Source organism: Alternaria conjuncta (assembly GCF_024043145.1).
Source record: "Alternaria conjuncta strain BMP 0040 chromosome Unknown scaffold_13, whole genome shotgun sequence".
NCBI classification, from domain to species: Eukaryota; Fungi; Ascomycota; class Dothideomycetes; order Pleosporales; family Pleosporaceae; genus Alternaria; species Alternaria conjuncta.
The window spans coordinates 862109-878116 of record NW_026250102.1 but is presented as its reverse complement, the minus strand read 5'-3'; the positions used below and the strand labels follow the sequence as shown (position 1 = coordinate 878116).

The following is a 16008-nucleotide window of genomic DNA, read 5'->3' as shown; positions in this document are numbered from 1 at the left end:
TTTACTAAAGTATACTAATTATTAAGAATTTAATAAAATTAATTTAAGTAACGTAAATTAATACTTTTACTACTTTAGAAAGTAGATTAGAGTTAAAGATTAGTTATATCTATATAATTTTAGATATATAGTTACTTAGCTCTTATAAGATATATTAATTATTTTTTTATTATAATATTCTTTAGTAGAATAATAATTATAATAAACTTTATAATCTCTTATTATTTTTTATCTCTCTAGCTCTTATAAATAGTAACTTAGATTATATAATAGTAGCTTTCTAAAATATTACTCTTATATTAGAGTTTAACCTAGAAGATATAGTACTATAGACTTATCTCTATATAGATATACTTTTAGCTATTAAGCTATTCTAGATAAATATACTATTTATATACTATACTATATAAAAAAGAATAAAGCTTTTATTAAAAAGAAATTTAAGTATTAGAAAATAGTAGTTAGAGATACTTAAAATTGTATAGAAAAGAAAAATAAGCTAGTAGTATAAGTATAGTAGTAACTAAATTAGTAAGCTAAGAAAAGGTAGTTATAAGCGCTTTAGAGTAATATAGATATTATTATAATATATAAAAAGCTATAGTAAAGACTTAAATTTTATTAGTATAGATAAAAAATAGGTAAGTAGATAAAAGTAAATATAAATAGTAAGTATAGTAGTTATATAATATAGCTAATATAGCTAGACTTATAAAAACCTATATATAAAATATAGATTACTAGTAATTATATAAGTATTATATAGATATCTTAGCTTCTCTAGATCTAAGAGATAGAGTCTATAGCGTACTTTTTTAAAATTAAGTAATTACGTAATAACGCGTTACTATATTAGACTCTAAAAGTAAACTTTATACATACCTTATATAACTATAGAAAGTAAAAAAAAATCTTTTTAATACTTACTAGAGATATAAATAGTAATAGTAATAAATGTGTTTTTAGTAAACTTAGAAGTAAACTTAAAAATTAACTTAGAAGTAGTAATAAGTAAGCTATAAAGCTATAAAGCTAGATAAATATAAAAATATTCTTAATAGTTAATATAAAAGCTTTCTAAGAAAATACTTTTAGTAGAGATCTTAGTAAAATAAGTAAAGGTTAAGGTAGATATTAGAGCGTAGTATAATATAGTGTTTCTCTTAGCTATAGAAGTAGATAAATATAATTATAGATAGTATAGATAAATTTTAAATCTAAAGTAATCTTAAATTATAATACTATACTATAGAATATAAAAAGATATTTATATAGATAATCTATAGTATTAAGAATAGTAGCTTAAAGAGAATTATAAAAAGCTTTATATATAGAGAATACTTTTTTTTCTTTTTTTTTTTTTATATCTTTCTATCTAACAAAACTTCTTATATCTCTAGAAACCTTTTATAATTCTATAAACTCTAAATATCTAAGTATTACTTCTTTATAACTTAATACTAACTAATATTCTTTTAAAGATACTTAACTTTAACTTTATTTCTAATATAAAAGCTACTATTATAGCAACTACTAAAGTAGCTACTTTTAGCGCGCTTTTTAAAACTTATCTAATAATCTAAAATATAGAATACACTATGTTAAATAAGCTAATAGATAACTATTACTATAAGTAAAACTTATTACTATTTACTATAACTATAGTTTTTCTTAATAAAGAGTAAGTATTATATACTACTAAGTATATAGGCGTAAAGCTAAGTATATCTTTTAAATTTAAATAGAAAGTAATATTAAATAAGCTTAATTATAAAAAGTAGTTAGTAGTTACTATCTTTATAGTAGAAAAGCTATTTATAATAATAAAGCTTAATATATTAACTACTAAAGAAACTTTAATAGTGTAATAGTATAAATAGCTAAAGAACTTAGAAATCTATATTACTAGACGTATAGTACTAATATAGAAGTAAGTAGACTTTATAGTACTTATTTTAAAGTAGTAATATAATAAGTAAAAATTAAAAGTTTTTTATAATTTTTATAAAGTATATAATAATAAAGAATAACTAGTAGAGTATATAGAAAGCTATAGTAAGAGCTAAAGACTTATTAGTATAGATAAAAGATAGATAGATAAATAATAGTAAATATAGATAGTAAGTAGTAGTTATATAATATAGCTATTAAAGTTATTAGACTTATAGATAATTACGTATAGAATATAAGTTACTAGTAATTATATAAGTATTATATAGGTATTTTAGTACCTACTACTATATTATAGTAAATATAAGTTGTTTAGAAAATATACCTATATTAAGATTACTATATAGAGTTACTAGACTGCGTTTTGTTACTCTGCTCTATATTAATATTCTACTATAATAGGTATTTTAGACAATTTTAGATTATCTTAGAGATATTAAACTAGTAATAAACTTACTATTACTTAGTTTCTTTTTAGTGTTACGTAATTATATAAAGCTAGTACAAGTACTAGTTAATAGTCTAGATAGCTATTAGTAATATATAATAAATATAAAGTAGTTAGTCTATTATAATTATATATATATTTATAACAAAAGTAGTATAAGTTTAAGTACTATAAATTATAAATCTAGGCTTACGTTAGAGATTTATAAGTTTACTATTAGATTTAATATAGTAATATGTTATTACGTAATTATTTAATTATATAATTACGTAATTTTTAAAAAAGAGTACGCTATAGGCTCTATTTCTTAAGCCTAGAGAGAGATATATAATATCTAATTACTCTATATAATATATATTATATTATATTTAACGTTAATACTAATATACTAAATTTAGATTTATATTTAGCTAGGTTTATAGTAATACTATTACTATTATATATAAATATGCTACTACTTATATATAAGTATTTATACTAATATAATACTTAATTTATCTCTTATACTACGCACTTTATTAGTACTAAATAAGTAAATAGAAAATTCTTCTCTAAATTATTCTATACCTTTAGTGCTTTATTAAATTTTACTTTAGTATTACTTATTTTCTACTTACTAATCTAAATAGTTAATATCTTTAGTAGACTACTCTACGCTTTTATATATGTATTTTTAGTACTTCTTAGCTTATCTATTTTTAATTAGCTTATACTACGTAGCTATATAAACGTATATTAATACCTACTAAATTCTTACTATATATTACTATATACTTACTATATACTTACTATATACTTAGAGACTCTAAGTCTATTTTATTTATAATCTATATTAAGTAGCTTTCTAGATCTATATATATATAATTAGCTACTATATATATATATATATATATTATAGAATACTTACTAATTATAACTAGTTCTAGAATATAAAAGATTATTATTTTATTTAAACTTTTTTAAGCTTAATTAAAATAATTTAAAACTTTTAAAAATACTTAAAGAATATTTAATAGAGAATATTTTTGTTTAATTAAAGTTTTTATAAATAGACTATAAATTTTTTTACTACTACTCTTCTATACCTAATATTCTATAAATAGCTACTTATTTAGCTCTTTCTCTTTTTCTAGCTTTTTAGCTACTATAGTTTTAAATATAAATAAAATTAATTTAGTATACTTACTATATTCTAGCTACTTAGCTTATACTTACTATAATTATACTTTCTATTCTATCTATAGCTACTATAATTATACTTATTATTTCTTTCTAGCATAGTAATAGCTATAAAATACTTGTAAATAAAATACTTCTTAAAGAGATTATTACAAGTACTAAGTATATTATTATTTATTAGAAAAAGAAATATATTTATTAAAATATTAGTATTAGTTTTTAGCTTAATTAGAGTAGTACTATAGTGTATAAAGTTTTTAAATATTCTTAAAGTTCTTTAAATTCTAAAAAGCTTTGTAAATAAAAAGCTCTTTTTAAAAGAAAAAAAACGTATTCTCTATATATAAAGCTTTTTATAATTTTTTTTAGACTACTACTTTTAGTACTATAGTTTATATATAGAGATATTATTATATATTATATTATAATACTATAATATATTATTATTTTAGACCTAAAGTTTACTTATACTACTAAAACTTCTATTAGTCTACTTTTATAGCTAAGAGAAAAACTCTATACTTTAATTTATACTTTTTCTACTAAGATATTAACTAAATTTATTTTTTTAACAGCTTTTAAATTAGCTTTAAAGAATATTTTAATATCTCTTTAGGTTTATATACTTATTTCTACTTTTAAACTTACTTTTAAGTTTACTTAATATTCTTTTATTACTATTTTCTTTTAAAAGTATCTTATTACTATATATATTTATTATAAATATAAGAAAACGTTATATTAATATCTATAGCTATATATAGTAGGTATTAAGTATTTAAGAAAACTAACTATATAAAGATTACTATATAAGATTACTAACTATATTTTATAACTTTACTCTATTTAAATACTCTTCTATAATAAGTAATAATAGTAATAGAAAAGTATAGCTTCTAGCTTTAGCTAGTAACTATAGCTAGTAACTATAGCTATTATCTAAGCTATATTTATAAAGCTACTATATTAAGTATAGTAGTAAAATATTATATAAAATCTTGACTTAAATAAAGAATATCTTATTTTCTTTATATTTAATATTATTCTACTAAATATTACTTTATATACTTTATTATAGTAATACCTTTTTTAAAAAAGCTATTCTAACTAACAATTTAATATTTAATCTACTATATTCTACTAATAGTTAAATCTTAGTACTAGCTAATACTAGAAATCTTTTTAAAACGCTTATAATCTTTCTTTTATATAGTAAAATAAAAGCTTTAAAAATAATTACTTTATTTACTATTACTATATATATCTAAAAAAAAGTAAGCTTAAAACTATTATAAGATATATAACTTTTAAATTTTCTTTAAGTTTATAGTAGACTATATAAGAAAAGAAGCTTTAGTACTCTTTAGCTTAGTATTCTTATTAGTAATTTATAAAAGAACTATAAAGTTAAAGCTTTTAATAGTTTTACTTATTAAAATAAGCTCTTAAGGTAATATAAGTATTTAAAGTTTATAAAGAAGTATAAGTCTAATAAATAGATATACTAAATATAGAACTAGATTTATTTTTAAACTTAGTTTAAAAGGCTAAGCTTATAGTATAAATAAAAAAGATCTAGAGTATTATAAGTATATTATATAGTAATAATATAAGCTAAATAAGACTTTACTACTACTTTTCTAAAGCTTATATTATAAGCCTAGTAAGTACTACTAAGTTACTAATAAGCTACTAGTAATATTCTATAATAACTTATAATATGTACTAATAAGTAATAGAATAAATAAATATTTAGTAAGGTAATAAAAAGAAAAAGATTTAATAAAAATTTTCTTTTTTAGATCTTTCTAACTAAATAACTAGACTAGCAAAAACTTAGGTTTTTAGTATTTTAAAAGGCTAAAAAAAAAATTCTAGAATAACTTACTAGTATTTATACTTAGTAAGCTTTTAGTACTAGTAAGTTAGTATTAAAAGTAGTATAATAAAAAGTCTCTACCTTATTTTACTATATATATTTTACTAAGCTAGAAACTATTAAATTTATTTCTTAAGATTACTTTCTATACTTTTTTCTATTTCTAGTAATTTTCTTAGAATTCTAGAATATAATTTTTAAAAGTAATAAAAGAATTAAAAAAGAAAGTTTAAAATAAAACTCTATTCTTATTATATAATCTTTTACTAATATTAATACTTATATAATAATAACTCTAGATTAGAGACTTTAGCTTTTAATCTTAAAGTTTAGCTAAGTTATACTACTGTAAAGTTTAGAATTCTTACAATATTAAGTTTTTATTTTTAGAGACTTTTTCTTATACACTAGTAGTATATACTTATATAAAGATTTTATATTAGTAAACTTTACTTTATTCTTTATAAATTACTTTTTATAGCTACTTTACTTTTATAAATATTTAATAAATTAATTAATATAGAATATTACTAATTCTAGAAATATATTATAATCTTTAGCTAAAATTATAAATCTTCTCTTATTAAAGTTACCTTATTAACATAAGTTTAACTAAGTTATAGAGCTTTAAAGTTAAGATCTTAAGTCTAAACCTTAAAATTACTAAATATAGCTACTACTTTAAAATTTTAATATAAGGTTAGTAAGATTATATAGAATTTATTAGAATTAGAGAACTACTATTTTTTATACTATAAAAAAGAATATAGTTTAATATAGAGAGCTATTCTTTTAAGCTAATCTTTAAGCTAATCTATAATAGCTAAAACGCTAAGTAAGCTAGCCTACTAAATATAGTTAAGTTACTTATATATTTTCTCTTTTATAATATTAATAAAGCTTAAGTCTAGCTACTCTAATTATATAGATAATTAGCTTTAAAAAAAGATAACTTTAAAAACATTTACTTCTTTTTATTACTCTACTATAATACATAATATAATAAATTAATATAATAAATAATAGAATTAATAATATTATAGATAGTATAATAGATAATATATTTTATAATATATTAATAAAAAGTAATCTAGATAAAAAGTTTAAGTATGTATATAATACTAATAACTAGTAAAATAAGCTAGATAATAGTAAAAATATACTAAGCTATAGTATCTATATAAGTACTATATAAAGAATATCTAGATTATTATAATACTACTACTACTACTATAAACTAGATAAGTACTATAAAAGATATAGTAAAGTATAATAATCCCTCTTAGGCCTAAGAGACGGGGCCTATAGTGTACTGTTTCTAAGATTACGTAATTACGTAATTACGCGATAACGCGTTACTACGTTAGACTCTAAATTTAAACTTAAAAAATCTCTAACGTAAGCTTAGATTTATAACTTACAACACTTATAACTATACTACTAATATAATAATTACTACGCGCGTAATTGCGACGCGCTAACTACTTTATATTTATAATATAATACTAATAGCTATCTAGACTATTAACTAGTACTAGCACTAGCCTTATACAATTGCGTAACACTAAAAAGAAACTAAGTAAGCTATAGTAAGTCTAACACTAGTATAAAGTCTCTAAACTAACCTAAGATACCTATATAAAGCCTACACAATTACTTATATAATTACTAGTAACCTATATTCTATACGCAATTATTTCTAAGCCTAGCTATATTAGCTACTATATTACATAACCTCTATAGCCTAATACTATACTCTCTATACGTTTAGCGCCTTCTAAATTAACTAAAGCACTACCTACTTTTAGCTATTAAATCTACTACCTACTATAAGGTTAATAAATATCTACTTATTAGGTATTACTAGTACTTTATTTACCTTAGCCGCTAGTTTAGTGTCTAGTGCCTAGAGTTACAAGAGCTACTCTAAAGTAATTATATAAGTAGTAGAAGAAAGGTCTATATAAATAAGAACCTATATACCTAGAAAATATAAGCTTACTATCTTTTTTAACTTATTAATCTACTTTATAATATTAATACTATTAAAGTTAAAGCGCTCTCTAAAGCGCTGTATAAGCTCTATATTTATAGCTAAAGTTTATATAATACTTATTATAGAGTAGCTAGCATAAATATTAACTTTAATTAAACTACTTATATATATAGTAAGATTATTTAGGTTAGTGTTTTCTATAATACTACTAGACGTTTAGGTATTCTTAATAATAAGAACGTTCTCTATAAGTGTAAAAGAGAAGTTAATCTAAACTAAGTATTACCTATTAAAAAAGAAGTAGAGTATATTAGAGAATAGAGATAGAAGTATTAAGAAGTTAGAAAAGAAGATTTATAGTAAAGAGAAGTATTATTTAAGTGCGTAGGCTTTTATATAAATACTATATAAGGTAGCTATTCTCTAAACTATAGTATTAACTTCTATAAAGATATTTGCCTTTATACTAACTATAGTTATCTACCTACTTCTATAGCTAATAGAGAGGCTCTTATTTAACTTTATACTACTTTCTAAATTCTAGCTTTTCTACTAATAAGAGTTGCCTATTATTACTATTAGCCTCTACCTTTAAAAGCTTATCTAGACGTATATTTCTAGAATTTTAATATTTCTACAGCTCTATAGCTTACCTATTACTACCTCTAAGTTCTCTAAGTTCTCTAGAGAAGCCTCTATTACTATTACCTCTTATAAGTACGTTACTATTATTATTAAGGCACTATATCTATAGCAAACGTTATAGAGAGAGTTTTATTAATACCTACTACTATATTATAGTAAATATAAGGTATTTAGAAAATATACCTATATTAAGATTACTATATAGAGTTGCTAGACTACGTTTTGTTGCTCTGCTCTGTATTAACATTCTACTATAATAGTAAAGTATAATAATACTACTACTACTATATATTTATTATTAGTAAATAAAGAAAGTAATTAGCTAAAGCTTAAAATTATGTTATTACTTTCTAAGTTAACTATATATCTATTTCTTTATTTATCTATAACTATAAGTAAAGTAAAGCGCTATATACGTTTAATATATATATCTATAGTAATAAAGCTATAGTAGATAGCTAAGATTTCTAGTCTAACTTAGATATAATAAAAGTATTTATATTAGAAAAAGATTATATTAAAAAGAAAAAGTGTTTTATTTAGCTTTATATAAGATCTTTAGATAATATTTTAAATCTAACTTTAAAATATTTTTAAAGAATAATAAAATTTTAAAAAAAGTATAAAAAATTATTTAAGAACATAAAATTAGTAGTCTTAAGCTTTGTTTTAAAGTAATAGCTAGTTTTAGTAAAATTCTATTATTACTTTTATTTTAGCTAAAGTATACTAGTGCTTAAAGCTTAGTAAGAAATAATATTAGTAGATAAACTAAAAGAGAAAGTTCTTAGCTTTTAAAGTTATAAAAAAGAATTCTAGATAGTCTATTTATCTAGATATATTACTCTAAGAAAGATAACTATTCTAAAGTTTTTTTTTTTTACTACTCTTTTATATAGAAGTTTTATTTTACTTATTAAATATTCTAGTAGTTTCTTAGTTTATAATCTTTTACTTTATAAGTTATAAGTAATTTAAAATTTATAATTATATAATAGTTCTATTTACTATATATTAATATTAAAATTTAAAAAAAAAAGTTACTTTTTTAGCTTATATTTTAGAAGCTTTAATTAACTAGAAGTAGTAGTTTTAGAAATCTAAGTCTTAGTCTATCTAAAATTATACTTTTATAGATTTTAGAAATATTTTTTTTTAAAATACTAGTAATAAACTATTTTCTTTAAAACTAGCTTAAACTAGAAGATTATTACTTAACTAATAAGTTAATTAAAAAGCTATAAAAAATATTATAAAGTTAGTTTATAAGTTTCTCGCTTTATTATATAGTATAAATAACTCTATTACTATAGTAATATCTAAAATAGTATTAAAGTAAATTAGTAGCTCTAAAAGAACTAGCTAATTGTCTTTTTACTCTTTTCTATAGTCTTTTATATTCTTTTACTATTAAGATAACTCTAAATTAGGTAAAGAGCACTATAGATATGCATTTAATTTTCTTTATAATCTTCTGCAACTAAATAATTGTAATTACGCGCTGCTGCTTTGGATTCCAGATAGCGGTGTTGAACCACCCGACACGCTTGTACACATCTGTCCTACCAAGCTCATCATTCAAAGGCCTAAGAATCAAGCCCCAGACAAACTCCCGTCCTGTCGACACTATTCTGCGTTCTGCGGTAGTCGCGAGGCAACGAGCAACGCCCATATAGATGTCATTTCTATCTATCTGTTGATCGCAGTCCATGCCGAAACCGGAGAAGTCTTCTGGAGAAAACAGCTTCGTCGCGAAGACGCTTGGACGAGTTGAGCTGACATGGCCGTCCAATACCAAGACTCCACCGGTGACGCTGGAGAAGGGCGCGGTTGGAGAGACCGGTGTGACAGTGCAGGAGAGGACGTCGACCATAGGGCTATACCACTCGCAATGCTCTGTATGAAACGCTACAGGCCCGTCCAAGGCCATCCATGACCAAGAGGGAGCTCTGGTCTTTGCTGGCCGCCTCGCGTCGCGAACCTGCCAACACAGTTCGTGCAACAGATGTTTCTTCCACAGCCCCGCGAGGTACGTACCCCCCATGACGTCTTGAAAGTATGCCACTATCCCAGCTATGGCGTTGAGTTTGTCGCCCTCGTTTGTCATCGAGCAAGTCGAATAGTCTTTGACAACGTCTCTCCAAAGTCGAAAGATATACGGCTGAGTCTCAGCCAACGATGAAGGGTTGCTGAAAGAGCTGATGTTAGCCGAGTAAATGCTCATTGATGGACGTATGATGTTGCCGCCCGGTGCAAGGCGAATCGTTGTCAAGCCCGTAGATGCACAGTACCCATTCCAGTCAGTCCAACTATGCATTCCGCGGTCCATTTGCTCGCACTTCCATCCAACGGAGTCTTTTCCAAAAATTAACAGTCGTCGTGAGAGAATGATCTCTTGCAGTGTCCAGGCTCTTTCGTGTAGCGGTTCGTGCCTGAGGCCCTCATAGGATGGCAGCAAAGCAATGTTGCCAATCTTTCCGCCCGAACAACCTACTGGTAGTTCCAGAGCTGGCGGCATACCATCCCTGACTTGGAAGAAGCCCTCGGCTGAACTTGTGGAGCAGGCGGCTACTATTGTGAAAAATGCATTTTGGTAGATCTTGGCCATCTCTGCCATCTGCGTTTGCTTGTCGCGCTGCGAATCCTGGACGATGCACAACGCATCGACCCAGAGATACTTGATCCCTAAGGCCTTGGTCGTTTTGACTGCATCTTGGAGTGTTTGTGGAAGATTGTCGTATCGGATCTTGTGCAAATGCTGTTGCAAGTTCTTCTCACTCGTGGTGACCGGTTGCGAATAGCCCCAACAGTAACTCAGTGCCACGTAGCGTCCACCTTCATTCTCTTTGGGGATGTATAGTCGTAGGTATCGGGCCTCGGCCGATAGATAGGAGAGATCTATCAACCTTGCAGGAAGATCTGATTCGCGACTCACGCAACTATCGTGCTGATGGCTACACTCTTTGACCCATGAGCGGATGGCATTGAAAGTCGCTCGATCCCCTCGGTCCAACTTGATGGTCGCCTGTGGCAAGAACTGTGCTGCAGGATCGCCTACGAGTACCTTATTAGCTATGATCTGGAGCCTCTGCTGCGACCTTACCGAAGCTTGTTGTCGCTCTGTACTGAACAGTGCCTGCAAAGACGATGTTCGGAGCACTGATCGTCATATGGTTCCCGGATAGACGTAGTACGAAGTGGATGACTCTTTCCTCTTCTGGCGCATACAAGATAATGGCGGGGGCGGCCTGGAGTCGATCACGTCGGACTCGAGATCTCTCATCTGCCTGATCCAAGTAATCCTTCAGAATCCTACAAAGCCTACAGCCATTTCGAGCTTCGTTTCTGAGATTAGTCCAGGATTTTGAGTAAGCTAGCCCCTCTGGCGAGAGCAGCGTCGATATCGGACTCGCTTCAGCGACGGTAGTGGTAAGTAGTCGTATGCAAGCGGAACCTATGTAGCCCGATACCGCCATAGTAGTGGAACAATATCCTCTGAATGATCTTGATGTGACGTTGTGCAGTGAACGTGTGTCCGGACGCGGCTGCCCTGGCCAGGCTTCCGGGCTTTGTGCAAGTTCGTGTGAAAGCCTCTCTGAACCTACCAGACCCGGGGCCCGGGTTATTGGACGCACAATATCGTTTAGCTTACGTTGGATACGGTATCATTGGGTCGTCGCCCATGCATGCCATGCATGCTGCGCGTCGTTGCTGTCTATGCAGCTCTCAGCCTTCCCGAGGTCGCCACCCATTTCTTATCACAGACCTCGGGAGCCTCACCAGGCGAAGGAAGTTGTCCACGGGTGCGTGTATAACATGCAACGCATTTTGCGCAAGCCTTGCGATAGGTATCAAAGGTCTACGATCAGTAGTAATGTTAAGGCCTAAGCTTTGGTGTGCGGGCCTAGGAGGAAGTAACTAGGCAGGGAGATCGTAGATATGTTTGATAACGTTTCCAGCCTTGGATGGCCCCATCGCTTAGCAGCCCCAGAACGGCGCCTCGCATGCGTGGGAACTCGGCCAGGGCAATCACGATCCTTGCCTAGGTGATCTTCTTCCACATAGAGACCTTAAAAGCATTTTCACGCTCTAGTATGTAATTTGCATCTAACAATATAATACAGAATGTCTAATTCCCGCAAAGTAGCCCTACAAGGTGTAATTTTTGCAAAGCAATAGCCTATATACCTCTAATTCCCTTCTATTGCCCTCTTATAATTTATTATAGCGTATTACTACTACTAGAGGGAGTATAAGACGCCTCTTTTTAGCTGTGCCTAGCTCTATCTCGAGTTTTAGCAGCTTTAACAGAGAAGCGGGCTTACTTACACCCGCTTCTACACCTGTGCGGCTTGGCCCATCACCTGGCATACATTCAAACACCCTTTACCTTGACGGGTCGCGGGAAATGTTAATGATCACAGGTCTACTGCGTGCACCTGGGGGCTCAATCCACGAGTATTGAGTTCTTCCCAACTATAAATATTTTCATCTGGTCTCTCGTGCATATGAACGCTTTGATGCTAATTCTCCTGTAAACTCGTCAACGCCTTCTTCTTCTGCTCCTCGCCCATAGGTCGCGGCAGTAGCCCAGGTTCAGGATGCCACATTTCCTCATACGTCGCCTCCGACCCATCAGCATCCTCGAGTTCTGGCGTGAGCGCGCGATACTCTGGAGGCACGCGATCCAGAAACGCTTTCACCAGCCGCGGGCTCAGTCCCACAGCATCGAGAACGGCGCGGTCCGCCGATAGATTTCGCAGGACTCCATCTTTGCCCAAGGAGATGACGCTCAGTTCAAGAGGATCTTTGTTAAAATTGGCAAGGATTGCGGTGATTTCTTGTTGGTCGGGTGTGTTGCGATCGTATGTGTGGGGTGGGTGTGATGGTGCTTCTGATGGGGTTGGCTCTGATGGAGTATTTGTGGTCATCGTTTGATAGAGTAGAGCCTGCAAGGTAGTGTTTGAGGTATGTGGGTGGTAGTGTTGCTGCTCAGTTTGCGGGTGTGCTGCATATAAGCATGCCAGAACCGGTGAACAGCCACATTGACATTGGAACCGCGTCATGTGTGCTGATCGCGATTCTTTCGGCACTTGGCAAACCAAGAAGGATTTTCTTCCCGGTATGTTATGCATTGGCTTGCATACGTCGATAGGATTGTACTGAACAATAATGAGTCGGCTAATTGTACCATGAACCATGGAAGAGGTTGTGAAGAACCTGGCTGTGAAGACCCGGAGTGGCTGTGGACGTGCAAGTATTGAAATGGGTATCCTCACTTTCTGATCTGTCCTCTTGTGATCAAGAAAGCCTGGTAGCAGAGCCGAGAGACCGCAGTATCACTAAGAGGTTCGTGTGCTTCACTTTAATGCACTTATACTCGATTGGAGTTCAGCTTTCAACGAGTACTACTCAAGACACGATGGGAACAAAGCGACCGAGAAGTTGCATCACAACCACAGAACCACGACACCGGAAGAAAGTGGAACGGGTGGTACAAATCGCATTTTGCATTCTGGAGCATGATAAATGCTTGCTACCCAAGACAACCTGGTATCCCGCAACGCCATACGATGCGCAGCCAGCTTATGAACCCTTGACCGGGGAAAGCGAGAGCCCAAACGCCAATACAGATACTCTGTACAGATATCATCATCTTCGTATACAATCCATATCACCGTCTCAAGCGCTTGGTCCATTGGCGCCAGGAGCAGCATCCGCTTCATTCCTACTTAGCCCTCCTTGCTGTGCCGAACTTTCATCAGCTCTATCTCTCCTCGAGCGACCACTGAAGACATCGCTTAGTCTGGCACTGATGCGCCTATTCCTCCTATCGCGCGCGCCATCGACATCCTCGGTACTCGCATTTGCACTGCCAGTTGCGACATCACCACTTTGGTTCCTCCGTTGCTCTCGTAGTCGTCGTAGAGCAGAAATACGCTCTTCGGGTGAGGCGTTCGGGCGTTGGCGGAGGGACAGGATATCAAAGAGCGCGGTACGGCGACGGTGGGATGTGTCGCCTTCGGGGTTGAGAGGGGGAGCGAGCTCATCTTCTTGCGATCCCGTGGAATCGCGCGAGTTGACTGGGCGGAGGTCGACCCGGCTAGTAAAGGTTAGTACAATGTTTGCGTGTGGGGTTGAGGAGTAACTTACCACAACGGACATGTGCCGGACACATTCAGCAACCATGGGTCCACACATTCTGGATGGAACTTATGGTCGCATGGAAGAACACGGAGATCCTGGCCCTTTTCGAAGTCTTCGGTACAAATCGAGCAACCCAGGCCTTCATCCGGTGAAGCATTGTCGGTACCCGCTGTCGCACCTGCGGCAACCGGCTGTGCCGGCGCGATGCCGGATTGCTGCTCTTCCGCGGGGTCCGATGTTACGACCTGTGCTGTCTCAGTCGCACCAGGCACAGAATGTGGAGCCGTATCGTGCTGGGTCGCAGCTGTTCCTCCGCTCGCTTGCGCTTCCGTGTCCGTGTTTACGCCATTCACATCCCGTGTTTCTGCCGTCGAGCCCAGTTCGACATCAGCGGGTTTCGCCGGCTCCTTCTCGCCAAATTTGACGATGGGTATGGTATCCAGTATAGCTCGCCCCAATCCCCTTGCTCTGCTTTGCCTCGGTCGTCCGAGTACGTTTCGAGGCCCGTATCGCTCTGGGTGGCGATGCGCGCGCACGGCGCCGGTGATGATGATGACGAGGAATAAGGCTGTGATGATGCCGGTGATACTGTATAGAATGATCATGGCGACGGCTGTCGAAGGAGATGGTCCCAACGGATTCTGCTGGTATTGGCCGTTGCCGGAGTCGTTGTTCCCCTCATCCCGCGCCTTGACTTGAACGAAGTATTTCATGGCTGCCGGCATGTCGATGATGTCGTTACGCACCTTTGCCGAGTCTGCTCTGTTCGTCATCGAGTATATGGCGAACTCGTCCATCATGACCTGTGTCTTGTCCTGAGTGTAGTTGCAGTAGTCCGACGTCCTGCTATACAGTATAACTGCCGAGATGTTGCCTTGCAAGTAGGTCTGTTCGAAGACGCCCTGCGCAGTGTCGTAACCGTTGTAGTCGGTGGTGTCGCAGCTGATGTATGCGATTTCGTCATTGGAGATGCCGACGACGCTGGTGTAGTTGGTATTGTACAGATTGCCCTGGACCTAGTGCTTTGTCAGTGCATGAAGGCGATGCGACGAATAGTGTTTGACGAACTGAGTTGGCGGCATCCTTAGTCAATGGGATCAGGTCGGCTATCCTGGTCCCGTCGTCACCCTGAGCGGTAGTGAGCGGCAGAGTGCCGTCGTAGAGATTTGTACGCGCGGTAGACGTGTTAGACGAGGATATCGTGGCCGTGGCGACGGTTGCGAACAAGAGCCACGCCAATCGCGACGGCAGGCGGCGCGGTCGCACGAGCAGCATCTCAGGGTCTATGCTGTGTATGATGCAACACTGGGTAGCAATAATGCTCGCTCAGCAGCGAACGGCTGACCGTCGGCCTTATCGATGACCAGCACACCAGGCCCGACGCCTCATGGAGAGAAGATCTCGAGCGCGGGGTGTGGCTTCCGCTGTCGCGCGTCTTTGGCAAAGCCCAGGCGGTTCAAAGCGAGTATACAACAAAGCAAATCCCGCGACTGCGCACTACCATATCGCGCGCGAACACCAAACCGCGACATAGAAATAGACGGGGCAGAGAGGGTCGATTGAAGCCTCGACGGAGAGGCGCGGACGGCCATGGCGTATCGATTGATCTTCACACGCCCGCTGACGCCGGCGTCCCACTGTAATCTGCCACTCCGAGACTGCCGCACCATGTGCGCGCACCCTCCTCTCCAATCCTCCCACGTTGGATCGCCCGGGGGACCCACTCCATGCGCTGCGACTTGCGGACTTCGTCGCATCGTGACC

General features: G+C 33.1%; 1 protein-coding gene across 1 annotated transcript; it reads right to left on the bottom strand.

The window, feature by feature from the left end:
• Positions 1–13779: 13779 nt before the first annotated feature.
• Positions 13780–15519, bottom strand: J4E85_008609 (uncharacterized protein; the record flags this gene model as incomplete). Its single annotated transcript, XM_051472833.1, has 3 exons — positions 13780–14200; positions 14251–15260; positions 15313–15519. The coding sequence occupies 3 exons, from the start codon at positions 15517–15519 to the stop codon at positions 13780–13782; spliced, it is 1638 nt and encodes a 545-aa protein (XP_051323654.1).
• Between the last annotated feature and the right edge of the window lie 489 nt (positions 15520–16008).